The sequence below is a fragment of the Amblyomma mixtum genome, chromosome 2 (genome assembly GCF_055824585.1).
Source record: "Amblyomma mixtum isolate Tamu chromosome 2, ASM5582458v1, whole genome shotgun sequence".
Lineage (NCBI taxonomy): Eukaryota > Metazoa > Arthropoda > Arachnida > Ixodida > Ixodidae > Amblyomma > Amblyomma mixtum.
In genome coordinates this window covers 244,768,622-244,796,355 of record NC_143013.1, presented here as the reverse complement: position 1 = coordinate 244,796,355, position 27,734 = coordinate 244,768,622, and the positions used below count along the sequence as shown (strand labels likewise).

General features: G+C 48.1%; 1 protein-coding gene across 2 annotated transcripts in view; it reads left to right on the top strand.

Annotated features, from left to right (window-relative positions):
- Window positions 1-27,734, top strand: part of LOC149363294 (glutathione hydrolase 1 proenzyme-like) — an 86,903-nt gene that overhangs the window by 19,711 nt on the left and 39,458 nt on the right. For both annotated transcript variants that reach the window (XM_089573439.1, XM_089573440.1), the window contains exons 3-8: window positions 12,538-12,660; window positions 17,703-17,788; window positions 18,552-18,744; window positions 21,220-21,356; window positions 22,537-22,696; window positions 27,397-27,459. In XM_089573439.1, coding sequence (XP_089429565.1) covers window positions 12,538-12,660; window positions 17,703-17,788; window positions 18,552-18,744; window positions 21,220-21,356; window positions 22,537-22,696; window positions 27,397-27,459 — 762 coding nt within the window. The remainder of the gene's footprint in view (window positions 1-12,537; window positions 12,661-17,702; window positions 17,789-18,551; window positions 18,745-21,219; window positions 21,357-22,536; window positions 22,697-27,396; window positions 27,460-27,734) is intronic.

Sequence of the window (27,734 nt, the reverse complement as noted above, 5' to 3'; positions counted from 1 at the left end):
AGTGCGGTGTCTTCTGACACCTATCACATGGTGTGGGCCTGCCGCTCCAACCCGGCTATTCCCCCCATCCCCAACCCAACCCGGGAGGACTGGGAGGCGACCCTGCTCGGCTGCCACGACTTACAGGCCCAACAAGCCTTAGTCGGGCGCGCCCGGGTGGCGGCCACCGCCACTGGAGTCCCATACTAGGGACCTCCACCTAGTGTTTGTAAAGATCAGTCCCTTAAGGGCTGATCCAAACATCCTCCTGTCCCTTTTAATAAATGTTTTCACCACCACCACCACCACCATCGGCTTAGGAGACCTTCTATCGGACAATATTAGCACTTCAAACAAGGGAACACTCCAAGGGTCAGTTATCTCACCCATACTTTTCCACATAGCTATGATAGGACATGCTTGAAAACTAGGCATGCCATGTATGCCGACGACATAACAGTCTGGACAAACATGGGCTCCCTCGCAGAGAAGGAAGAGAGGCTACAGGAAGCGGCCTCCTTTGTAGAGCAGTACCTCGGAGACAGAGGACTCACATGCTCGACCGAGAAATCGAAACTGCTGCGAGTCCGGAGAGGCAAGCAAAAGCGGACCGTCCCAACCAACGAGGACCTGAAACTCAAGGTATAGTACCTGGAAGGGACACCCATACCGGAAAGGACAACAATAAGACTCTTAGGCTTGTTTCTTCAATCACACCAGCGCCGTGCTCACACTTTCACCCTGCTCAAAGCAACAACGCTACAAGGGAAGAAGATGGCGGGAAATAACAAGCGCCGACAAATCGTTAGACATAAACAAAAAGAGAAGTTTCGGCTCCGCTACGGGAGCCTTGTTGACAAGATTGTGAACAAGGCTGCCGTAGGGGAGCTGATATGTCTCATTTTGTTTGTGTCTAACGATTGTTCAGCGCTTGTTATTTCCCGCCATGAATTTTCTCGACCAGACGGGTTTCCGTCTAACCTTGAATTTCAAGGGTTAGAAGATGAAGCGTAGCCTGGACCGGACGCATTTCCAGTGCGCTCTATCAATTTTGACCACTTGACCAGTGATTTTCTGCATAGCCATCGCCGCAGCTTTGCTGCGTGCGGTGGTTAGCCGTCATCTAATCGCGGGCTCGCCTTACCCGTAGTCGACGAACTTCGCCGAGGTCTGGGGTGGCACCGCCGCTCCGCCGCTGCAGCGAGCTAGGGCTACGATGGAACACTTTAGTCCTCCAGGGTCTACGTCTCCTACCAAACATGCTGTCGAAATGACATACCACTCTGAAACATCCTTCCAAGGAACAGCACAGAAGAGAGGCCAGCTGTCGTCGCAACCTGGCGTATCGCCGCTATACAAGGGGGTGGTTAAGCCGCACGAATGCTTCGATATTGCAACTTTGTCGCATCGTCTCCGTCAACTGACCTTCAACAAGTGCCTTGGAACACGTGGATTTCATGACTTCGCAATTCACCGCCCCACAAACACCGTGACCGTTTGGGTGCGCTCCTTATCCGACGTCGACCGCCTCCGCGAACTGAAGACATTGCTGCCTCCGCTTCGACCGCCGTGATTGTTCAAGCTTACCTGGCATCTTGCTCAGACCTTCGGCGTAATGTCTTGTCGAGTGTCGACCCAGGCGTTGCACGCAAGGAACTTACTTCTTCGTTAGATTGTTCCACACATAAGGTGGTGGAAGCTCGCTACTGGGTCATCTTAAGGAAAGTATATGCAGCGAAAAAAAAACAGGGACAGCAGAGGAGACACAAACAACAGGACTGGCGCTGCGGTCCCTGTTTTTTTCTCTGCATATACTTTCCTTAAGATCATCCACCGACTAGCCCATACCAAAATTTTGATCGCTACTGGGTACGGGACATATTTGTCTTATCACTCTGCAGGGACCCCTGTCTGCTCCGACTCGGATCTCATTTTATGGAGGCACCTTGCAGCACCACCCCTACAAACCTGGAGTCGTTTACTGTGATCGTTGCTTCCGGCCAGGATATATGAGAGCGTGTGGCCCGTATCCCGCAGACAGCTCTGAGGGAGCTCCCAATTCCGTGCAACTTTGCTGCGGCCTTAGTCGCAAATATGATCACGATATTACTTCCAAAGACTGCTGATGTGCTTGGTGGATCCGGACCAAGGACCTCATCTGCATGAGGATGAGGTGGGCAGACTGCGGATGGAAGGCTTCAGGAGTCTCAGCAAACTTGAGGGTTTCTTTACATTATTTGCAATACATACAGAGAGACCAACGGTCAGGAAAGAAGCTCTCGACAAACAACAGTTTGCGGCTTAAGTACAGTTCATATTCCCCAGGCCGCTATCTAGGGAATCCGGTCTCTGGCCTAGTGTCCAATGGGCCTGGAGCCTCTACAAAGGCTCCGCCCTCCACCACGTGACCGCGCACACACCACAGAAACACGCAGAGGCAAGGAGGAATCCCGGCGCCTTGCGGTCGCGGACTGCGTGGTTTCTCGCGGCCCGACCAGGCCCAAAGGTCGTCGGCTGCTGTGCGGCGAGCCTGCCGTTTTGAAGCAAGAGATCTGACGGCGCGCACCGGTGGACTCTTCAGGAGGGAGGTACAATCAGCCGTGTCGCTGCTGAGGGGCAAGCGGGGTATGGGTCGGCGCCGCCGCCGCTCGCAGTCTCCCCCGCTGGTCCACGGGAGAGCACAGTTCGGGAGGAACGTTGCATTCCACATCACAGACGAGGAGGATTGATGCCTTTGTTCATGGCGACGCCATCGCCAGAAGCCGCCCCCAGTCCCGCGTTTCCTTGCATTTTCTCCGAAAAACAGCGCCTTTGATCAGCGTAGCCCGATGGCGCCAGCCCTGCTCGCCTGTCTCCGCTGGCTGGGCCCCCAATCACAACACTGCCCAGTGAAGCGCCGCGCTATAGAGACACGGCGTAAACGTTCCAAGGGTGCTCGCCCGAAACCAATGAAGGAGTGAGATGGTGTCTTGCCTACATCGAACCTCTTTGCACTACTGGAGCTTAGCGAAGATGGCACCACCGCACAACGTGATATTGATAAAGGTCTTACCGCCACACAAAGGCACAGCCAAGCATTGAAGCGGGGCAAAGCATGTTCTGCTAGATCACCTCAAAAATCGGCTCTTGAAGACCAACCTTCAAATGAAATTGTCGAATTGGATAAACGGCTTGCAGTTCTGCAGGGGCAGGTGCAACGTCTCTCCCAGAAACGAGCGTTACTTGCCCAGTCATTTAGTCGCCATACTACTCGCTCATCTTCTGTGACGCAGTCAAATGCGCACACATCGCTTGCCCCTTGGTCAACACCACAACCTGCTCAATTGACTTCTGTAGAGCTGCTCCACTTCGTTGCCCGACAATTGCAACAGCTGACAAAGGTTTGATAGCTAACCTTTCTTCGGTTTCCCAAATACGAATTCAACGTTGAACCCCCACCGATATGTGTTACAATGGAACTGCCAGGGTTTTCTGAACAAGGAAGGCGAGATCCGTCAACAACTGCGCTTAGGTAATCTTCCTGCGTGGCATTACTTCTACAAGAAACTTGTTCTGCCTCCGCTTTCTGGCTTTACTGCCTATTCCTGTCCAACTATCATAGACAGCAGTTGCACTACTGCCTCCAGGACGCCTGGAAAGGCCGCCGTATGCGTAGCCGCTTGTTACCCTGAGACTGAAGTTGCACTGGAGTGATGGTGAAACAATTGGCAAGAAGTTGTTGCTGTGCTGGTTCGCCTTCTTCGCACTGACGTGATTCTTATCTAGTGCTACATACGTCCCTACAGTGGCAGAGCGCCTCGTTTACAGCTAGGATGGCTAGCTCACCTTTGCGGCGCATACCCGGGACGTTCTATCTTGGATGGCGGTGATTTTAACGCCCCGCCTCAGACCTGGAGTTAACCCTGCACTAGTGTGCGGGGAAATGTAGTGCTGGAGACCTTTAATGGCGCACAGTTCATGCTTCTGAATTCCTCAGGCACCGCAACCCACCGGTGGCATCATCCCCAGTCTCATCCCTCGTCTCCGGACTTAACAAGGTGGTGTGGTGCACGCCGTGAATCCTGGGACCGAGAAATAGACTGCTGTGGCAGCGATCACCACCCTTTGCTTATTGGTTTGGATCCTGATTCCCAGCGTCGCCGTAAACGCTGTTGCCATGTCACAGAGTGGGATTTGTTTAGGGCTGCACTCAACGACTGCCTGCTATCAGCTCCATCTACTCTGCAGAAAGCGTTGTGTGCAGCGCTTCAAACTGCCACTCATTCTAGCTGGGTGGAGGAAAGCCGACCGCCTCCACATTTGCACCTTCTTCGGCTCTGGGCAGCCCGTCTTCGGGCGGAACTGGCGGTCACTCGAGACCCATCTTCACCGCAACGCCGATACACTTTACACCGGCTAACAGCTGCGGCTGATATTTATTTATTTGTGGCGCTGAGTGTGCCGCGCGGCATAAAACGCTGTGTTAGTGACGAACAGTAGAATACGTTACAAAAATGCATGAAGCCCGTTTGCGTGTAAAAAGTCACATGAGAAGCCGACATGAGAAGCGCCTTTCTCGCCAGCGATGGCAGGATTGATGCGTGTCTCTTGGCCCATCGTCGACTACTGAATCGATAGGGCGCACATTTCGTCTCATGGAATCGGCAAGCGTACAAAAGACCCAGCAAGTTCAGCATGTCTTGTTTCGGGACAGGCGCCAAGTCAGTTTGCTTCAGAGGTCTTCAGGACTTCATTTCCAGCTTTTTACCAACCACCTCCGCCGTTATTCTATCCGAATACTCTTCCTCCGGAAGCGGGCTCGCTTCCAAGAAACGAGGACGTTGAAGGAATGAAGAAGCAGTTCATCAAGGCTGAGCTTCTCAAACGAAACTGCGTAAAGCTGCTCGGCCAGATGGGCTTACATATGAGGTTTTGAAAAATATCGAAGGCCCGGCATTGCAGTAGTTACTTGAAGCCCCGAGCAGAATTTGGGCATCCGGAGACGTCCCAACATCATGGAAACATGCCGAGGTAGTGCCGATCCCTAACCCCGGAAAGGATTCTAGCAGGTTAAGCAACCTTCGCCCGATAGCGCTTACGTCCGCACTATGTAAGCTGCTAGAACGGATGATAGCTACGCGGCGCTCATGGTGGCTGGATTGGTATCACTGGTACCACCCAGCTCAGATTAGCTTTCGCCCACACTTGGGCACTGAGGACGGATTGGACCACCTATTAAGCATCGTGCTGCTCGGAGGCAGATCTCGCAAAATCAGCACTCTTCTAACCATGGACGTCCACAAGGCGTAAGACAACGTCAGCTACTCGGCGATCTTGGCCATTGTACGTTGGCTTCATCTCCCTACCCGAGTGCGCAACTTTGTAGCTTCGTTATTGGAAGACCGTTCCATCGCCATACGCATCGGCAAGGAACGTGTTAGCCATTTCACCGTAAAGAGGGGTGTACCTCTAGGATCCGTGCTTGCCTCAGTATTATTTAACATCGCTCTGCTTCCTTTGGCATGGCAACTGGCTGCTATTACTAATATCTTTTATTTGATGTATTCGGACGATATAACCGTTTGGTGAGTACACACGGCCCTCACCCGCCAAGAATTAGGCCTTCAGGCTGCTCTGGTCAATACCTCTCAGCGGTGCATCAAGATTGGCCTGGCGCTGTAGGTTTAAAAGAAAAGGTTGAAAAGGTCTATCACAAACCGATGGGGTAGACGCCGCCTTTTGCTCGCACCGATACAGCTGACCTTGTACGGCGAACTCCTTACTACAGCCTCGTAGATGCGAGTGCAAGGTATCGACCTGGACAACTCTGGTTCTGCTGCACCCTGGGTACGATCTGCCCTACAGAAGGCCGCCAGTACGCTGCACCTATTCCGTCGAATTGCCCAGAAAATAGGTGATGCATGCTTTAATATAGCTTGAACGTTAATCCGCTCTGTGTTTCAGCCTCGGCTCGTTTATCAAGCCCAGTTCCAACGCCTTACCCTAAGAGATTGGGACCGATTGGAAACAGTCAACAGAGGCGCCATGCGAGCTATCACTGACCTTCCTCGCTCGACCCCTATTCACACACTACAAGAGGAAGCTCAGCTGAATACGACTGGTGAGCTTGTGGAGCAGCGCCGTAATGCGCGCAGCCTCAAATGATCAGCAATACCTGCGGCATCTGCCCTCGCAAATTATTTTGACCCTACTTATCCGCTTCTCCACACAACCGCTTTGGAACCTCCTCTTTGGCAGCATCCCCACGTCATCGACAACCGACCCCTATGTGTCACGCGCATCGCTCATCGTTCAGTGCGAGAAACAGAGCCTCCTCTCTCTGCAGAATCCATAGGCGCCCTTCAGTTTCAGTTTTCAGTTTATTCACTTTGGATGAAGGTTGTACAAACAGGGTGATAAAAGCATCTGGGCCCTTAGCAAACTGCTAGTTCGAGCCCATGCATTAAGTGCACAGAATAGCGTACCCAGGCGTCAACATAAAAAAGTGTACATTTTATATGAATAGAAGATGTTACACAAAACTACGATGAACTGAAGCAATCATATGCAACCAATGAATGAAAGAAAAGACAACAGAGGACGTTCTTTACAAGCATTGAATAATACATAAATACAGATACAAGAGTATTAGCTCATTCTATACAAACCAAGTAATACACTTTTTAGTAGACTACATTTCTGCTAGAGATTTAAAGTTATTTTTATAGATAATGTCCTTTACCAAGCGACAGAAGTTTGGACTTCTTTTAACCATTACTAGAAGAGCGTTCCAGATTTTTGTACCAGTATATATGTTAATAATCGCCTGCTGTGTGTGTTGTAAACGGCGGGTAAGTTAAAATTATAATGATCCTCACTTCGTGTGTGCCTTTTTGAGGGTGTAAAGAAGGTGGAGGGAAACGGGTTATTGCTTGACAGAATTTTATGCATAGCACAAGCTGTTTTGTAATCCCGTGCGACTGTGAATGGCATAATCTGCAGTTCCGGAAATCGTGCTGCAGTGTGTTCTCTGTAACCTGAAAAGGTTAGAATGCGCAGAGCACGTTTCTGCAGAATGATGAGTGGCTCTAGATATGAAGGATAGGTATAGTCCCATGATTCAACGCAGTATGTGAGATGAGAGTGAAAAATTGCGAAATATATTGCTCTGCTTCAAGGTTCGTGGACGCAAGCTCTAAAGATCGCATACTGCACACCACTGTCCAGCTGTACCCAATGCACGCCAGACATGTTCCTACATCGTAGATGCGCCATTTCCCTCTGTGATAGCAGAGCTCGTTGCCATCTGCGACGGCTTGTCCGCTTTAAAGGACCTCCTCTCTACCCCACCGAGCTGTGTTCTCCTATATACTAACTCACCACAAGCAGTAGGGGCTCTACGGCGCGTAGTCTGTCCCCTGGACATTGTTGTCGACGTGTGCATCATCGTACACTCGTATCTATGCCCAGTCCGAGTTCTGTGGTCTCGACGCAACACGCACCGTCTTAGGTAAGCGGACAGTGCGTCCCATTCACTGCAAGTGCCTTACCCGCTTGCTCTACTGCAACTATCCGCAGGAGACGCCTTCCTGTCTAACAAGGAATTTTTTCGCCGCTCCACGCATGCTTTAATACTACAGCGTGGATCCAACCTTCCCGGCGATTTAACACGTCGCAAGGAGGTGGCGCTGAGGAGAATCCGGGTGGATGCTGAGCTGACAACTACCGTCAGGGCCTGCTAGACATCGCCGACCCCGCTTCTGAACTGCCCCTTCTGCTCCGCTTCTGCTACAGAAGCAACCTCAAACCACTTTCTTCTAATTTGCCCCGGACTTCGGGATGCACGCATGCGACACCTCGGAATTCAGGGCCTCCCAAGCCGACCACCAGACACTCGAATCTGGACCCATGGGCCCCAGTACCGGCCCTTGCTGGCATTTGTAGCCGCCACTCGTTTGCACATGTACTCCACACGGCGGGAGCCGGGGCAACAGAAAAGTGCGGCATTTTGGAGAGCTAAAGCACGAAACATTGAAACGAGCCAATCGACATGCCTGCTGATAATGAAGGTCATGCATTGGCTGTCTCGATCCCAGATGCCGCCTGTAGATGGTGTTGCAACACAGTTTTCCGTTGCTCCGGCTCCCGTCGCGTAGAGTATACCACTTTTGTCCCCGATAGTACCTATAACATTCATATGCCACACGGCACATTTGCGCAGTTAAAGAAAGAAAGAACAACGCTACAAGTCGCAGGCATGATCACCCGCATCACCAACTGGCGACATGCCATGCGTGAAGAGGACACAATAAAACTAGTCAGAAACCTGGTAGTTAGCCGTATCACGTACAGCCTACCCTACCAGTGCCTCAACAAAAGCGAAGTACAACAAGGGGATGCCCTGCTGTGCAAAGCGTATAAGACAGCGCTCTGACTACCGCACAACACGTCTACTGAAAAACTCATTACCCTGGGACTGCAAAACACCTTTGAGGAGCTACAAGAGGCGCAGCTTGAGTCGCAAAAACTCACGCTGATGCAGACAACGACTGTAAGAGCGCTCCTACAGAGACTCGGATACCGCGAGCAGATGCAAGAAATGATGAGGACGGAAACGACCCCCACGGGCTTCGCAAGTCACTCAAGGTAGCCCCAATACCAAGAAACATGGACCCTGCTCCACCGAGGCAGAAGAGCAGTGAGGGTCGAATTAATCGAGAAAACATACGCTCCTCAAGACACGACCGTGCATGCAGACGCGTCTTAGAGGAGGTGACACCAGAATCGCCGTGGCCGCGGTGGTCGATTCGTCTCTACGCGAAACGACCAGCGCATCTATGCGAGACTGCACAGCTGCAGAGGCCGAGGAAGTAGCCGTTGCTCTAGCGGTGGCGGAGGGTTGGTCGCTAACGATACCCATGGACTCTCAAACAGCCTGCCGAAATTACATGAATAGCAGGATAGGTCGTCACGCGCTCCGTATACTCCTCGCAGCGAGCGACAGAATTAAAAACCACGAAGAACAACACGACAAGACCACACACAAAATTGTGTAGTTATTGTGGAACGCGGTGCTGGCAGGGAACCAAGAGGCCGACAGGATAGCTCGAGGATACATTACTTTTCGAGCATCCGACGAGACCACGGAACTCGAGCCAGCACCCAAAGAATACTCGGCCATACAACAAAACTATAGAGGCAGAAGAGTGGTTTATTCCCCACCGCGCAAATATCTCAGCAGAGAGGAAGCTTTCACTTGGAGACAATTACAGACAGGCTCTTACCCAAACCTACATATAGTAAACAAAACGCACCCTACGATATGCGCGGACAAATGTCCCTGATGCGACGAAAAACCCTCTCTATATCACATCAAATGCGCATGCCAAAACATAGACGTGGTCCCCAAAGTACAAAAGCCGAGTGCAAAGCAATGGGAGACTCTACTGTCCAGCGACCGCTGTGAAGACCAACAAAGTCTGGTACAGCGAGCTCAACGGGCGGCAGTGGCCAGTGGAGTCCTGGACTGAGGGCAACCGACCATTGATTAGAGGTGGACGACGTCGACAGAGAAGACTCCTGGGGATACAGACAAGGAGAGAAGGAATCGGAAGATTCCCCAAAACCGCAAAAAAAGCACTACAGAAACAGTTTTTCCTTCCTTCCTTCCTTCCTTCCTTCCTTCCTTCCTTCCTTCCTTCCTTCCTTCCTTCCTTCCTTCCTTCCTTCCTTCCTTCCTTCCTTCCTTCCTTCCTTCCTTCCTTCCTTCCTTCCTTCCTTCCTTCCTTCCTTCCTTCCTTCCTTCCTTCCTTCCTTCCTTCCTTCCTTCCTTCCTTCCTTCCTTCCTTCCTTCCTTCCTTCCTTCCTTCCTTCCTTCCTTCCTTCCTTCCTTCCTTCCTTCCTTCCTTCCTTAGCCCTCCACTTCTTTCTTCTTTTACTCCGCCTTCCTCTCTGTCCTTAAAGATGCGGTATGGGTGTCCACTGAGATGTGAGACTATTACTGCGCCATTTCCTTTCCTCAATAACCAATTTTCGTTTTCATTTTTCTAATTCTCCACTAACATCGCATAGCACATGGCGCCTTTTGCTTCATCGAAACACGGCCGCCGCGGCCAGGTTCGAACCCGCGTCCTTTGCCCCAACCGCTGGGCGCCCTAACCACTGAGCCACCGCGGCATCTCAGGCGCGCCGTGAGTGAAGTGATTAGAAGGAGAAACAGGGGAGAGAGGAATTGCAGGTACTGTCGCGCTCAATATGAGCTGTAACGCACAAGGTGTGGCAGTAACAGAATTTCCGAAGCAATGTAGGAATTTTGGAAATTGATGCAGATGCATGTCGATGCAAAGACGAAGTACACTGAATCTTTCAAATTGGGTGCCCTGTGTAAAGACGCGTTGGCTTACTATCAAGCGAAAACACGAGTTGGATTACATGGGTGTCGTTGAAAGCCTAATTGAGCACGGCACTACATAACCACAGGGGTTCTTTGGATTGAATTAGTATCAAGTTTTAATACAGAATACAATTAAGGGCTCCTCTCAGAAGAGCCCTCATAATAAGTAGAAAAAGTAACCTGGGAAGGTTGTATTTGGCATCAGCATAAAATTCAGTCTTATTACCTAAATATGTAGTTCTAAGTATCCGAATTACACTTGCATCACTCTGACAGGCTCATTAACACCAGGTAGTATCAGCAAAATTGTACATTTTGATCCCCATCAGACAACGGCACAACCGTTATTAACATAACACTTCATCGTCACTACTCCTGGCGGCTCGCCTGTATGAACTGAACCCTGTACGAGCCCTGTACGAAATGAACAGCGGAATTGTTCATTTCGTACTCTTCTTCGTGTACCTATTGCGCTGTAGTCCTTAACAGTTCATCGGACTGAAAGTTTTCACATCGTCAGCTGTTAGAGGCCAGACCATCTTCCGAGATCCCGAGTCGTCGCCAACATGAAGTGACATCATCCACGCCGCAGTGAAGGGCTCCACAAATTTCGACCCCCTGGAGTTCTTTAACGTGCGATGCCAGCGCACGGTAAAGAAACCCAGGTGGTCGAAATTTCAGTAGCCCTTCACTATGGTGTCCCTCATAGCCTGAGCCACTTTGGGACGTTAAACTCCCATAAACTATAAAACAAGATCACATGATCTATTGTCTTTGGTCACCGGACCTATGGGTCACCTGACCAACTTCCTTAACCGCTGACACTGAAACGCTTTCACATTAGGTGAGCGCCTCTTAACTCATTTTTCATAGCCTCTCAAAGGGTTTTCGGTCCAACTAGTGGCACATCTCAATTGTGCTTGCTGCCGGGGTGTCACAGCTCGTCCTATGGACATGGCTGACTTAACCTCTGGCCAGTTGTCACTGTCTACGGTGCGCCTGGCAAAACCCACCTCCATTTTGTCAGATGCTTGACCCATCGCAAAAGTTTGCCGTGTGAGCAAGGGTGCTGCTGGCCCGCCTTACTCATGCGCACACCAGGTTTCAGGGACCTCTTCGACTGTTTTACACCCGTAGGTGTTAGCACGAAAGCACTACGGAAGCTGGGGCCGAGGGGAAGAAGTCTGCCACTGCGTTGCAGGGGCGTAACGTCGGGGAGCAAAACAAGCACTACATGCATCAACACCGCAGATTTGGCTGAGTTTATAGCATTGCAAAGTACGGCGTAAACTTTGTAATTAAAAAAGAACTAGCTCATAAAGCTTTGGGTAAATAACAGTAACACATACTCGCAACCACTGCAATGTTCCATGTGACGTGGAGGGCGTCCGAGTAAGGAATGAAGTTGAATTTTTGTGTCGTCGCCTCCACTGTTTGCTCAACGACTCAGCAGTTCGCATAAATTATTTTTAACCAACAACGCCATGCTGAAAAGCCACCTTGGCTTTTAGGAGCCGGTTCGAGCCAGAGCTGGTTTATTAAGGTGGTTATCTAAAAACACGACCCCCTAATGATACCATACATGTTCGTCTCTGCGACACCCTACAAGGTTTCCGGCAAGAGCACTCACAGGGAACGATAAATCAGCATCCGACACAGATTTCTGAAATATGTCTTGCACGTTCGTGTAACTCTACTATTTTGAATGCGTTGTTAGCAATACAACCCCAATTAGCTCAAAAAATTGTCCGGCGTTGGCACTGGTGTGTGAAGTCGGGGGCGAGAGGAGAGTGGAGAAAAGAAAAGGGCGAGAGTGAAGGAGCGGATGTAGGGAAATGAAGACGCCGGGTGAGGTTGAGAGAGGGCGATTTGGTAGGAGCTGACGGTGGCGAGAGGGAAACCACTGTCGCCATTCACAGTCGAGGACTGGGAAGAATGGCAAGGGGGTACGGCGAGGTGCACTGTGATTGCTGGATTGGATTGGGAGAGTGGAAAGGGCTTACGGCGTGTCACGTGATTACTGATGAGACGGAATCATGCCACCTGCCATCGTCAGGGGGAACACTAATTCTAACTTATATTGTGTCGCATGAATCACCATCATCGCCTGTGGCCTTTTTTTTTCACGTGCTGCAGCAGCCCGGCAATTTTTTCTAATCTTTCCTTCTGTTGTATCTTTCGTGCAGGGATACCTTCAAGAAAGGCGGAAAGCTTGCCGACGCTGCAGTGTCGACGCTCCTCTGCATGGGAGTGGCAGCTCCGCACCTGATGGGCTTAGGAGGGGGCTTCATCGCACTCCACTACGACCAGTGAGCCTTCTGAAGCGCACGAGAACCTGCTGGCGCTTGAAACAGTCCGCACTCGCTTATTACGCACGCCCAGCCGCAAAACTGTTCCAGCGAAGAACTCGAAGAAGAACGTGCACTACGCAGTGTGGTTCTGATGCAGACTGTAGGATTGAAGCGCATGCACTGAAGGCAATTCTTGTGTATATTGTCTTCATCCCAGACAGTTTCCCGTCGTGACAAAGACACTTCCCAACTGGCCTCTCTTGCCCCAGTCACGCAGTATTAGTAACGTTTCTGCACATTTCTCAATGGAACGAATCTGTACGATTCCGCCGTTTGCCGCCACCTTCGTTTCCCTTTCTTCATTATACTCTGTCACAGTGACAGATCCTTGGTTACTTGGTCCACACTCACGTCCTGCAGAAGCTCATGTCAGAAGTCAGAAGTCAGTGCCCGTTAAACAAAGCAAGGTGGTTGACATTAAACCGGAGCCCTCCACTACGCCGTTTGCCATAGCTCTTTTGCAGCTTCAGGACGCTTAACCGCATCTACCAAATCATATAATACGATACCATACCGTACCATACTACCAACCCCTTTTACCAACCCCTTACCAACACCTACCAACCCCTTTTATATTCTGGGCTGCGTAACACCAACACTTGCGGTCACTACTCGCAAGGGATTTCAGGCGCTTGGTCGTTACTCTCAGCACTGAGTTGTCGGATGTAGGTTCACGCCAAAGTGTGGTTTTCGGTGCAGACGTAAATTCTAAGGCTCGTGCGACAGATTATCAATCACGTTGATTTCTGCACTTTGCGAGAGCACTTTTTTCTTTGTCTGCACTCTAGAGCTCATCTGGATTGAAGAAAGGACGGATGTATGCAACGAACACTGTGAACACGGCCGCGTACAACATAGACTGCATAAACTGACGCGTTCATTGAAGGCTAAGTAGTTTGTTATCGAGGTGAGCTTGGAAGGATGTTAAGATGAAAGGGAGAAAAAAGCAGTAACCAAAGATGAAAAAAGTCTAGACAAAACACAGTGACTTATATGGCGGTCGGTAAGAATGCATTTCTGTAGCCATTGTGCTCAACGTTCCGCGTGTGTGGCTGCTTTTTTACTCGGCTGCACACAAGAGCGGACCAATTGTTTCGATTAGATTAATCTGTTTAGGCAAGGTTCCTGTGTTCACTGCGGAAGCGGAAGGAAGTGAATAAATAATTTCACGTTGGAAAAAATCTGTCGAAAACGGTCATTACACTTAGATGCAACTGTTCACTACGAGTTCAGTAATCCACATCTCAGAATTACACCTTAGGAAGTTTAACTATTATGACATCTTCAGTTTCCTTTCTATGCACTATTTCTTTATTGCAAAGCGGGATCCGCGAATTTACCTTCGTCTACATAAAGCATTACGCGGCCAAGAAGTAGGGTTTAAATTTTGTGCTCATTCGTAGAACACCGTGAGAGAGTCAATATTGGTCCAGTGTTTAGGGGAATCCTCCAAGGTGGAGTAGATTTGTAATCAGGAAGTAATCCTTACGAGCGTCCCTTTCTTTTGGAGTGCGGCAAGTTGGTAGCGAAATACTGGAAACGAAATACACAGGTGCTCCAATAAGGCAATGTTATTTCGCCGCGGTCCAATTGGACATCCCGCCGGTAACGAAAGAGGAAGCAAAAACTTAGAAGCAATGCAAAGGATGAAAACAGCTGAAGAGTACCAAGTAACAGCAGATCTGTTGTAGGATGGTGGGGATATAGTGCTAAAGAAACTGAATACCCCGTATACGCAATGCCTCATGGCCTCGACCGTACCTGAATCTTCGAAGAAGGCTAACATTATTGTATTTCATAAGAAAGGGGACGTCAAAGAGTCCAAAACAACTGTCCGATCAACTTAATGTCCCTTGCCTACATGGTATTCACAAGGTAATCGCTATCGCTAAAATAATCAGGAGAACTTTAGACTTCTATCAGCCAAATTACTGGGCTGGCTTTTGTAAAGCTTACTCAACAACAGGCCATATTCACACTATCAACCAGGTGATTGAGAAATGCGCAAAATATAACTAACCCTTATATATAGGTTGGTTGGTTTATGTGGTTTAACGTCCCAAAGCGACTAAGGCTATGAGAGACGCTGTAGTGGAAGGCTCCGGAAATTTCGACCACCTGGGGTTCTTTAACGTGAACTGACAACGCACAGTACACAGGCCTCTAGAATTTCTCCTCCAAAGAAATTCAACCGCCGCGGCCGGGATCGAACCCGCGTCTTTCGGGTCAGCAGCCGAGCACCATAACCACTGAGCCACCGTGGCGGCCCTTATATTCAGAATTTATTGATTAGGCGAAAGCATTCGACTCAGTCAAAACATCTGCAGTCATGAAGGAATTGTGGAATCACAGTGTAAAACAGCCATATTGAAAAATAGATGTACAGCATTCTTGGACAAAAATTTTGAATATTGGAAAACTGTAAAGTACTGTTATAGAAATATTGAATGTCATGGTCCATTCTTCCAATATGCAGCAAAATCTGTCTTTTTTAGTGTTTTCATCGATCGCATCGAGCAGTTAGACTGCCATAGAAAACCAACGGGGAACGCTTTTGACGATAGCAATAACGTTAATAGCAAAAAACATTCAGGCGTTCCGACGGGAGATATGCAGACATGTTTATTGCAATAGCGCAATCTTACAATATGTGGAAAACATTTCGCTCATAAACTAGTTCCCGTTCAAAAATTCATTTTTCCAGAATAGTTGGGTATGTCTACAGCGGCTGCACAGCCACCCTAGTCATACACAAAGAAAGTAATAAAACCCCAATGAGGAAGAGTGTCAGGCAGGGAGACAATCCATCCAGTGCTAATCACCACGTGCCTATAGGAGGTATTCAGAGACCTGGATTAAGTACAATTTGGAAAGTTAATGCAGAACACCTTAGTATATCTGGGATTCACTGACGAAATTTCCTTGCTAATTCACTCAGGAGATATATTGAAAAGCGCAATCAATCACTTAGAGTAGAACGGTTGATGTAAAAATTAATATGCAGAAACCAAAGTAATGTTTGACAGTCTCGCAAGAGAACAGCAGTTTACGATTGGTACGGAGGTGCTGGAAGTGATAAGAGAATACGTCTGCTTGGGGTAAGTAGTGACTGCAGATCACGACCACGAGAGTAAAATAACTGGAAAAAATTGGTACGTCTTTAAAGGTGCACTGAAGAGGAATCTGAACTCGTCTTTTTGCCGCGGGAACTCAATCTGCACGTTCCGAGCATTCTTAGAAAGTTCGATTTATTGCCCTGTGTGGCTGATTTTCCTAATTAAATCGAATTAACGTCCGGCTCCCGCCTTGGGCGGAGTCGACCAACGCGTGGAGTGCCTTTCAGCCAGTCCCGCGGCGGCTTGCCGCTCTGCCATCGGCGGAGTAATATGTAGTAGTCCGTAGAAGCAAATAGTCCGCGCGTATTTTTATTTCTGCGGGCTTATTTTGCGGCTATATTATCTGCGAATGAAACTACTTATTCACGGAAACCTAAAAACAAAATAAAGTGAAAGCAAAGCCTCCACGGAGCTGGCTGCAAGGCACTCCACGCGTTTGTCGACTCCGCCCACCGTACGAGGGAGAATTTAAAAAAAAAAGCGGCAGCCGGACGTTAATTCGATTTAATTAGGAAAATCAGCCACACAGGGCAATAAATCGAACTTTCTAAGAATGCTCAGAACGTGCAGATTGAGTTCCCGCGGCAAAAAGACGAGTTCAGATTCTTCTTCAGTGCGCCTTTAAAGACGTACCAATTTTTTCCAGTTATTTTACTCTCGTGGTCGTGATCTGCAGTCACTACTTACCCCAAGAAGACGTATTCTCTTATCACTTCCAGCACCTCCGTACCAATCGTAAACTGCTGTTCTCTTGCGAGACTGTCAAACATTACTTTGGTTTCTGCATATTAATTTTTATAACAACCGTTCTACTCTTAAGTGATTGATTGCGCTTTTCAATATATCTCCTGAGTGAATTAGCAAGGAACAGGGCAATAAGTCGAAGTTTCTAAGAATCCTCGGAACGTGTAGATCGAGTTCCCGCGGCAAAAAGACGAGTTCAGATTCCTCTTCAGTGCACCTTTAACGTAGTGAAATCGTGCAGACGTGCGAAAGCATATGCTTAGCCTGATTGCCTGATGGTTTAGCTTTGCTGGGTCGTCGGCACGTCTGGCGACGACATTAGACTCAGGATAAGCTCTGATCGAGGTTAGGCTATCTGATCTGTTCGCGCCGCCACGAGTTCGAATCCCCGTTGCGGCAATGTATTGTTTATTTATTTATTTAAGCCCAAGGTAAAGGTAACGGCTTCAGCGAGGGCCTGACTTCTGCAGCTTTGGTCGTGAAGTATAGCTTTCGGTCCGAAATAAGAAAAGGGGTGGAGAGCATTTGGCAGGCATTCTCAGATCATCAGTGACAGTTTATCAATATCCCGCAAGAGAAAGAGATATATCAGCTGCATCTACCTGTACGTACATGCCTACGGAGGAGAAGTGTGGAGAATAACTAAAACGATTCTATTTAAATTGAGTACAACTCAGCGAGATATGGAAAGGGACTTTTGTCCCTGACTGTGCCTACGGAGGAGAAGTGTGGAGAATAACTAAAACGATTCTATTTAAATTGAGTACAACTCAGCGAGATATGGAAAGGAAAATGTCAGGTGTAATGTTACGAGATAGGAAGAGAGCTGAGTGGCTCAGAGAACAAGCACGTGTTAACGACATCCTAGTTCGAATCAAGAAGAAATGTTCATGGGCAGGCATGTAATGCAAAGGCAAGAAACTGGATTCCAAGCAAACATAGCAGTGGGGAGGGGGCGTAGTTTGAGGGGATATGGTGGCCTCAGCTGGCACAGGACCGCGTTAGTTAGCGAGATACCAGAGAGGACGTTGTCTTGCACTAGGCGTCGTCAAGCTGCTGTTGATGATGATGTATTGTTTACATTTGCTGATCTTATCCTCAGCCTTGTACGTCCTTTCTTCTGCCGCTCTTGTTTTGCAGGAAGAAGGACCAAATAAGGGCCTTGAACGCCTTGGGAACGGCAGGTTCCAACGTTGAAAATGTCAACCCAAAGGAAACCAAACGAGGTACTCTCATTCGCTAGGCGTCTAGTAAGCGTCGGAGCGCTAGTTTAGCAGACAGGGTTTCACGAATGCGAGTACACTTCTGTACACGCCACTGAAGCGAGACTCGCCCGCACATCCACCGATAGGGCGCAGACGCTGATGTTTTCGTACTATAAGTGAAAGCTCGTTAATTCGAACCTCGATAATTCGAATTTTCGGATACTTCGAACTGCACTACGTGGTCAACAGCCACGCAAAATGCTTGTTAATTTGCAAAATAAGCATTTTACGTGGTTGCGGTTCGGTATTCTTTGCGATCTCAATGCTTTGCTAACTGTGGGCCATGCATGAAAAGAAGCTAGAAAAATGAAAATGGTTGTTGATTTGAAAAACAGCGCGCCCCGGTGGCTCGGTGGTTATCGAGCTCGGCTGCTGACCCAAAAGACGCGGGTTCGATCCAGGGCCGCGGTGGTCGAATTTCGATGGAGGCGAAACCCTAGAGGCCCGTGTACTGTTAGATGTCAGTGCGCGTTAAAGAACACAAGGTGGTCGAAATTTCTGGCGCCCTTTGCTACGGCGTCCCTCATAGCCTGAGTCGCTTGGGACGTTATACCCCCATAAAACTAATCTGCAAAATAAAGAAAGCCCCATCGACGCCAGATTTCTGACAGAAGCGAAAAGATTTCAAGAGGCAGAATAGTATTGAGAGCATTGCCATTTTCGCTCTTTCCGTTTCCTTCTAGGCGTTTACACAACGTATCTCATTGTGCCGTTGAAATTTCAGGCGGGAAAGCATCGATTATTCCGGGTGCTCTGGAAGGCTACGAGACATTGCATCAAGATCTGGGCGGAAAGTTGACCTGGCAACAGCTGTTCGAGCCCGCCATTAGTTTAGCCAACAGTGGCTTTCCCATCCAAAAGCACTTCGCGGACATCTTGAAGAGCCATGAATCCGAAATAGCGTCGAGCGCCCTCAAGTAAGCATCCATGTTGACAGCGGCCTGTTTGGAACCGTAGCGAGCGTCGGAATTTCGATTTTTCGCCACTTTTATTGTGTTCACTGTCGTTTCCCGTATACGCGTTTATTGTCATCGCAGGCTAAGCTAAACCGCAGGATAAAATATTTTGGCTGGCGCATGCTTTATGTCTGCGTTAACTTAACGTTACGTACCTCATCGAAGGCCCTCGGCGGGATTCGGAGAATGAGACGGCCTTCATTGATCGTTGCAGCACAGACTTCACAAATGCGCACGTGCACAGCTGGTGCAGCGGCCTAAGGCTTAACGTCTTACCGGTGGTCTTAAGCTTGAGGCATAACTGAAAACATGACCCTTATCTAGCCATATTGTGGCTTATACCAAGTGTTTCAGGGAAGCCCGCCACTAGTTTTAGGAATAGGGTTTTTGTGGTAGACAGAAGCTGTTTGAGGGATAGTTGTTGGCGGATGTCAAAAAACAGGCAAATCATATTGTCGCGAATCTTTGTAGCGTTTGTTTGTTGTGTTTATTTGTTCATGCTTCAAGGCTGCCGGCACGCCGCTTTAGCACTTCGTTTGTGACGCAAGACGCACCTAGAATTATCTCGATTGATCGCATCCAGGCGGAGCCGATTCTACTTTGTGCCAGAATGTTCGAGTAACTTCCCAAGCTTTATCTCGAATGTTCGCTATCAGCTTTAAAAAGAGCACGGCCGACAGCGGCGGGCATTCTGTTTGACGACCGCAGAGCACGCTTGTTGCTACGCCGCCGCCGAGTGATTCATTTCTCTGCTGGCGCAAGTCAGCCCAAATAAAGAGTTCCGTTTCGAAGTCTTCCTCGTTGTTTTCCTGTTCGCCGGACTGCAGTCACCACTACGTGACATTATTATCTAGTAAAGTCATCATCTAAATTCTAACAGTTAACTTTTCAGCTATTATCGATAGACGCCCGATTCAAATTAGAGATTTGTAGCCGGCTGTTAGTAATAGGCACGTCAGTTTTTAGAATTTCCGAAATCCCAGTTAACCTCGCCGCTGTGGCTCAACTATTTTGGGCTATTTTTTGCGCCATTCGAAAACCGCGTCACTCCATGAGGCACGTAGTACGCGGTGATAGGGACATTTAGAATAGGGTGACGCTGTCGGCTAGGGGCACAACGCAATAGCTGGGTGCCAGTGCGCAGACGCAGGACAATAACCGGGGAGAGGGGCGCTATTGTACTGCGCCTGCGCACAGCCAGCCTCCCCCCCCCCCTCCCGCTACACCCCAATGCCCCTAACCGATAGCTTCACCCCGCTCTAAAAGTCTCTACCTCTGCTTGATACGCGCTGGAGCTTCGAAGTGGTGAGGAGCGGTGAGCACCGCAGCACCGCAGTGGTAACTTACCATATATATGAAAAAATTGCGTTCATCAACAACTTCCCGTTAAAAAATGCGCTTGTCGAGAATTTCGGGGTATGTGGAAAGGCTCCAGCGTTGAGGCTTTCAGTTAAATAGTGTTCATATCGTGCGCGCATCCTGACATAGTGCAGTATGTGGAGGTGTTTGGAGAGGTAGGTGCAGTGAACATAGGATGATAAGGTACGGAATCAGCCTGGAACTGAAGATTGAATGGAAGAAACCTCTGAAGAAGAATGCCATCAACGAGTATGCGGTAAAAGGAAAAGTGGAGGAATTCAGGATCTCGCTGGAGAGCAGATATTCGGGTTGAACTGTGGACGACCACCTTATAGCGCTCAAGCGATTAATGTTAATTTCACTTATATCATTACGTGGTTGCAAAAAAAAGTGGGGGGTTAAGGTAGCTAAGCAGGATACTGGCAAGCACTCTCAGGAGACGAAATATCTCAGTAATAAATGCCAAAACATGGATGCATCTAACCTCGCAAAGAGCCGAACTGGCATGACTAATAAATGTAATCAATGATCGTAAAACAGCCGAGATAAGTAAATATACTACGGAGAGATTGCAGCATGCTTTTAAGAACAGTGATAATATAAAAGTAGTCAAGGGCGCGTAACCAAGCATAGGCAACAATCAGAGGTATGCATCAAGAGGCAAGGAGGGCAGTGACATTACCAATATGAGTGGGATAAAGCAGCGGAGAAATTATGCACAGTGCTATATATTGCCAAAAATAATTAGGGCGGTAATGGTGGAGGCATTGACGTAAAGGAGTTGGACATCCAGAGTGTAACGAAAGAGGAAGAAAAGAAAGCAGCTGATGAAGATCGGGTAACTGCACACCTGATGAAAAAATGGTGGGGAGATTGTGGTAAAGAAAACTTGCCACCCTGTATACACAGTGCCTCAGGACTTCGAGCATGAATCTTGGAAGAACGCTAACGTTACTCTGATCCAAAACAAAGGGAACCGATTGGCTGGTGTTCTCTAGTGTTGGACATTTGCAGTGCAAGACGTGTGCGTTTGTGTCCTGAGAATTCAGTGCAAATTACCAATCATTTTTCACACAGGGACATTTTCAAAGATGTCAAGAAAGAAGGCGACAAGCTCGTGCAAGTGGGACTCGCCAAAATACTGAAGGAGATTTCGGAGGGGAACGCGGATGTCTTTTACAAAAATAAGGCCGCAGCGATCGTCAAGGACCTTGGTGCGTACTGCCGTCGCGTCTACGCACGGCAGTCAGTCAGCGTCGGTACTCGCTTAACTGAAACGCGGCAAACTCTGCTAAAATATTTATGACGCAGTTGATAACGTCGGCCCGTATCGTAATTTCGACCCCGCTATAGTCTTTTGGAACAGTGAGCTATCGTCGAAAGCGGTTTTCATGCTCATCTAAAGCGAGAAGTGCGGCGCTATGGAATGCTACTGGAGTGCTGGAACGCTAGAGAGTTTTAGCATAGCGCAATCCGTGATCCGCTAGCATGATCCTCTGCGAATCGCCACTGCGCATGCGCTGATCGCCCAGGCAGCGCCAGATGGCGCCAGGTGTCGGCAAGCTGCGGCACATGTGCCGTGTGTGGTAGATCTGTATAAACGATTGAACTCCACTCAAATGTGACGGCATCCATCCGGATGTCGATTCAGGCACATTCACTCTTCCTGAGGCCCTATAGGTTAGAGATAACGATGGTAATGTAAATAAAGCTGCGGTGGAAGTCAGCCAAAAGCGATTGGAAGATTGACGGCTCACAAGCAGCAAGGCTAGAAGTGTAGGAAACCGTATTGAAAGAAAATGGCGAATTTTAATAACAATTTGCATCACAGTTAAACAAAAATAAAAAAACAAGCATGTTGGCAACTGCCACCACCCCGTTTCAAAGGGGACGCGCCTATCTTCATACATACAACCCTGCGGGCCCGCCTTCCGCATCGAGACCAATCAGCGCGTACGCACTGACGACACGCGGAAGCGGTTCACGGTCTTTTAGAGCAGCCGGTAGTTGTGCAACTGTAATCAGCAATCAAAACCTGTGAACTGCACTCTGCAAAAAGGGTGGAACTGTGTCTATCACAATCTGTGACTGTGGAAGCCATACTTGACAGTCATTTCAGGAGGTGGAAGGGGGCAGCTTATAGACTAAAAACAGAACCCGTAAGGTTAAAGTTTTGTCATTGTAGCGGCGTAGAAAAACGATGTCACGGCGCCCTAATTGTTGTCGATGTCGTCTATCCGTCCCATGTCTACTGCTGCGCTACTGCCTCGTGATAACGTAGCCCGATTTATCTGCTGCGGCGACGCACTCCACCAGGGGCTTTTCCTGAGCGCCTGGCGACAATGCCGATGTGCACACGTGGCATGGACTCCAAAGGGTCATTTCGGTTCGCAGGTGGCGAATCAGCTGTAACTGCAGATGACTTAACGGGCTATCAAGCCCATTGGGCTGACCCTGTGGTGGAAATGCCGTACCGAAACGAGGACTTTTTCATGGCGCCATTCCCGTCCAGCGGCGTCCTGCTTATCCCCGGCATCGAGAGACTTTCTATTGGGTGAGCGCTTCCTGCGGACGAAGCCGTGGCCTCATGAAACGATGCGCGGTTGGAGCAAATATCGGTCAGTGAGAATTGAGCGGTGTCGCAGGCAACAGCAAAAGATGAAAACACGCTTAGCTATAGTACGAAGCACCTGTATCCCACACTGATTGGAAGAGTGATTGCAAGACTGGCAGCAGGCGGTAGGCAGAGGGTGCTTTGATCTACAGCTTGAAGTGGACACGGTTTTAATCCAATGTTTACGAGATACTCCAGGGTGGAATAAATTTGAAATACGGATATGGCTACTCTTTTAGAGTCCTAGTTTGCTTAGCTAGTACAAAATCTTCCATTGACAGGCGGTGGTCCCGGGTTCGACCACCGGAGCAGGATCAATTTTTTTGTAACTACGAAGTCCTGCAAAAGCTGTAGATATATATTTTCTTATGTAACCGCATGGCTGCGCTTGGGCGGAGGCCAGTAAATAATTGCTCCCTTGAGTAACTACAAGGCTCCTGCAAGGTAGCAGAAACGTCTTGTTTTCCTTCTTTACCATATGGTTGGCACCGCTATTTTCACTTTGTTAAGATCGTCCCAGAAAAGAAAATTCTTTTGTTACTTCATGATTACTCGCTTCTTTTAAATATATGTCAATTTCAGAAAATTTCCAAAGCACATTGCATATTAGGTGAGCGAATACGCGAGATTCAATCACCCTGTTTTCGTTGTATTAAATTTTTTAGACAAAGTAAACGCCTGAGCCCTCAGCGATGCCGCCGAACAACGAAGTAGCAATAGTGCGAACACGCTATCTATGTAGCCGTATGGCTGCGCTTGGGTGGATGTCAACGAGTAATTACACCCTTATTACAAATCTACTCCACCTTGGGGGATGCCCCTAAACATTTGACCAACGCTATCTATCAAGTGTGGGCGCCGCCAGGCTCAGTGCTGATCGCCATATTGACCTTCTCTTGAAACGCAGCTATGTTAAAAAGAGGCTCGGCGCGCTTTGCGATAGCTACAAGACGGCCGCATGGAAAGGATTTCGGCACTGTCATCGACTGCGGAGTTCTGTCCCATTCTGCTCTATATCTGTGTCTGGGCTTGCGCGTTGTCCAGGCGGTGACCTCTCTTCAGCCAAAGTACTCTCTGGCCGCAAAAAGTGCCTTAATTTCCTTGATCATTCTTATAATCCCTTTAAACACGCCAAGATCGTCTTATCCCTATAGCTTTAATTTGTTGGAAAAATATCCGAAAAAGAGATTTTCCCGTTTGAAACATCACTGTCTATAGGATTTTCATTCAACTTTTGTTCGGTCCACATCTACATCGTTCTCACTGCTCTCAGCGGTGTCGTCCGCCTTGCATGGAGGAGGTGGCGGTTTTAGTCTCGCTCCCCTTCCCCTCCGATAGGATGGGTACAAGCTTTCACCTGACCTGGTGCGCAGCTTGACTGGTGTAAACTGATTCTGATCCCACCTCGCGTAGACAGAAATACCTTGTGTCATGGCAGTCTTTTGCCAAAGTTGGCCTTGCGCCATAAAGATTCACCACCACCGCAACCACCATCACCATCGGAACCACCATCACCTCTTAGAAGGCCTTTCGTATCATTCCATAATCACCGAAAAGCTTAATTTCACACCCCATATAAAAACAACACGCAAGTAGGAAATCAGGTGCTACAACCGAGCAAACTTCGGTGTAATAAACGCTGAGTTGTCAGTTTTTGCTGAGCACTACCTTCAGTTTTTGCAACACGTTCAGTTGAGGACAACTGGAACCTTTTCAGGAACAAACTTGCTGCGCTTATCGACGAATTCATCCTTGTTATCACAATACCACACACTAACACCGCGCCTTGGCTTAACAGCCATCTACATCGCCGAACAATAAGAAACAATAAGAAGAATCGTCTTTACAGACAGGCCAACAAAAACAGGCTCTCCTATTCTTGGCAACGCTACAAAGTATGTGATCAGAAATATCAGACGGCGCTTAAATCTGCTTGTCACAATTTCTTCACTCGTAAGTTCTCGCAGACAACCCTTCCAGTCATCCTGATATAACTCTAACCAATGCCGGGGGAGGCAGCGTTCCTGTGGCTGAATGCGCACAAGCACTCAACGACGCATTCCCATCAGTCGTTACCCGAGAAGAGGTTTATTTAGCCCCTGCTACAACGAATAATTCTATTACCTCAATGTCCGAAATAATTGTTAGCGAAACTGGAATCCTATCTTTACTAAAGAAAATTAAAACATCAGCGTCTGATCACCTTAGATTTAATAACAAAGTAGTCAAGAATTCATCTGAGGGTATCCGTCACATCTTGCCCACTATTTTTTTGCCGTCTCTTTCAACTGGTTTGGTTCCACGTGACTGGCACCTAGCTAATATTGCGCCCATTTTCAAGTCAGGTGACAGTTCTTTACCACTAAATTATCGACCAATTCCATTAACTAGCCCGATTTGTAAACTCATTGAACACGTGATTCATTCCCAGCTATTTAACTTTTTAGAACAACACATCTTTTAAAAACCGACACGGCTTCCGTAAAGGGTACTCGTGCGAAACGGAACTTGCTGGTTTCATCCAAGACCTTCATTCGTCTGTTGATGCTGGTATTCGAGTTGACTCCATATTTCTTGATTTTTCCAAAGCGTTTGACGGGGTACCTCACAATCGGTTATTATGTAAATTAACACTTCTTAATATTCACTTTCTTGTCATTAAACGGGTTAAAGATTTTCTCTTTTACAGGTTTCACTTTGCCGCTGTCAATAACCATGCTTTTCGTGATTTTTATTAAAGATTTACCGAACCTAATTTCTTACCGAATCAGAAGTTTCGCTTATGATTGCGTGATTTATCGCAAAATTTATGCTAACTGAGATAGCCTAGCCCTTTAATCCGACCTCGACAGAGTAACAGCATGGTGCTCTACCTGGCTCATGCAACTTAACCTTTCTAAAACAAAATTTGTCTTTTACTAACCGATCGTCTAGACTTCAAACAGCGTATTCTTTAAATAACACTCCAGTTGAGTTAGTAACCACGTATAAATACCTCGGTCTTCACGTTCTTCCTGATCTAACATGGAACCACCGTATTAAACTTGACTCTGCATCCGCTAATCGGTCTTTAGGTCTCTTAAAACATAGCTTAAACCCTGCTCCCTCCCACTTCCATTTACGTGCTTACACCACTCTTATTCGACCTAAAATTGGTAATGCTTTGGCTATTTAGGAGCCTCATCAAGCACACTTAATAAATAACGTCGAATATTTGCAGAATCACGCGGTTCGTTTTATCTTCTTTGATTTTTCGCGTCATACCAGCATCACAGCCTTCAAGAAACGCTCTGATCTTCAGGATGTCTTCGTCGTAAAGTTGCACGTTTGTCACTTTTTCATAAATTTTATCATCACTCAACGCTTCATAATGACTTTTTTCTTTGCATCTTCCGTTTTTAACCACCGCGACCATCCGTTTAATGTTCAGCGCTTGTCATCTCGTACATCTAAATATGCTCATTTATTCAACCAAGTACTATAATTGACTGGAACGCTCTGCCTTCACAAGCTGCTACCGTCCCTGATACGGATAAATTTTATAATCTATTGGCTGCCACTACCTCTGCTTAAATTTTTTGGGTTCATTGTTAACTTACTAGTGCATTAGGTTTCTGTCTTGTATTTCTGTTATTAACGATTCTCGTTTTATTTTATGCCGTTGTTTATGAGACATTGCACAACTTGTATTAACGTTAATGTCTGCTGCTGTGTTCATGTTTTTCTTTTTCCCCTTTATTCTTCAATGTTTAATTTTATGTTTTGAATTTTTCTTGCAATGACTCATATGCTCTTACCTGTTTCGTTGTAGTTTCTTGAAATTGTGGTTTATTTGTTTACTTTTGATTACATGCCCCCCCCCCCCCCCCATGTAATACCCTCGAACCGAGGGCCCTTAGGGGTATTTTGTAGAAATAAATAGATATAAATAACTGTTCTCTTTTTACAGCGCAGCTGTTAAACGCCCCTTCCTTAGGTTGGGCGTCGTAGCCGTCGTATTAGGCCTCTGTAGTAACCGGCAGAGCTAGCGTAGGAGTAGGGTGTGGCGAGAGCGGAGGAATGCGGCATGCTCCGTCCGCGCGAAACGCACCCCCTAGTGGAGGGGCTCTGCCGCACAGGAATGGAGAGGCGTGCTAGTCGACTAACCAGTATGTGTAGAAAAAAAAAGAGTGGTCTATAAACGTACAGAGGTGTCCACTTCCAACCTGAACACCGCTCCGTGCGGCCAGCGCGGCCGGCGACACCTCTGTACATATGCATGAACAGGCATGTACTATCGCGCTCAATATGAGTTGCAACGCTCGGTCATCGACCGGAGCTCGTTCCGTGGTGTGCCTCCTCCAAACAGTCGCTCGGAATTCTGGGAGAAACTGCTGTTCCAGGAAAAAACAGCACCCCCGCTCAGGAAAAAGTTTCTCCCAGAATTCCGAGCCACTGTTTTGAGGAGGCACACCACGGAACGAACCCCGGTCGATGACCGCGCGTTGCAACTCATATTGAGCGCGACAGTACATATGTTCATGCCTCTGAAAACCTGTACCTCAAAATATCGCGAAATGAAAATACCTCGACAGCGGCGCTCAAAATTTGCATTATCGAGTATCGCAATCGTCCAGAACATTTCTTTTTTTCCTTCGCAGGTTCACAAACAAACATGAAGAAAACAAGTTAGGAGCCGGAGATTTGCAAAGATTGCGCCCAGAGTGAGTGCATGGCGGTTACATGGTCACTGCAAATGCGATACAACTGCTTTATTCCATATATTGTCACGTTGTAGTGACGGCAGTCCAGCGGTCAGAAAGACACCAACCAGTCTTGGAAACGAAGCTCTTTATTTGGGCTGACTTGCGCCCGCAAAAGAACTGAATCACTCGGCGGCGGCGTAAGCAACAAACGTGCTCGTCGGTCGTCGAACGACGAAAGCCCGCTGCGCGCGGCATCGTTCAGTTTAAAGCCGGCAAGGAAACTTCGAGATAAC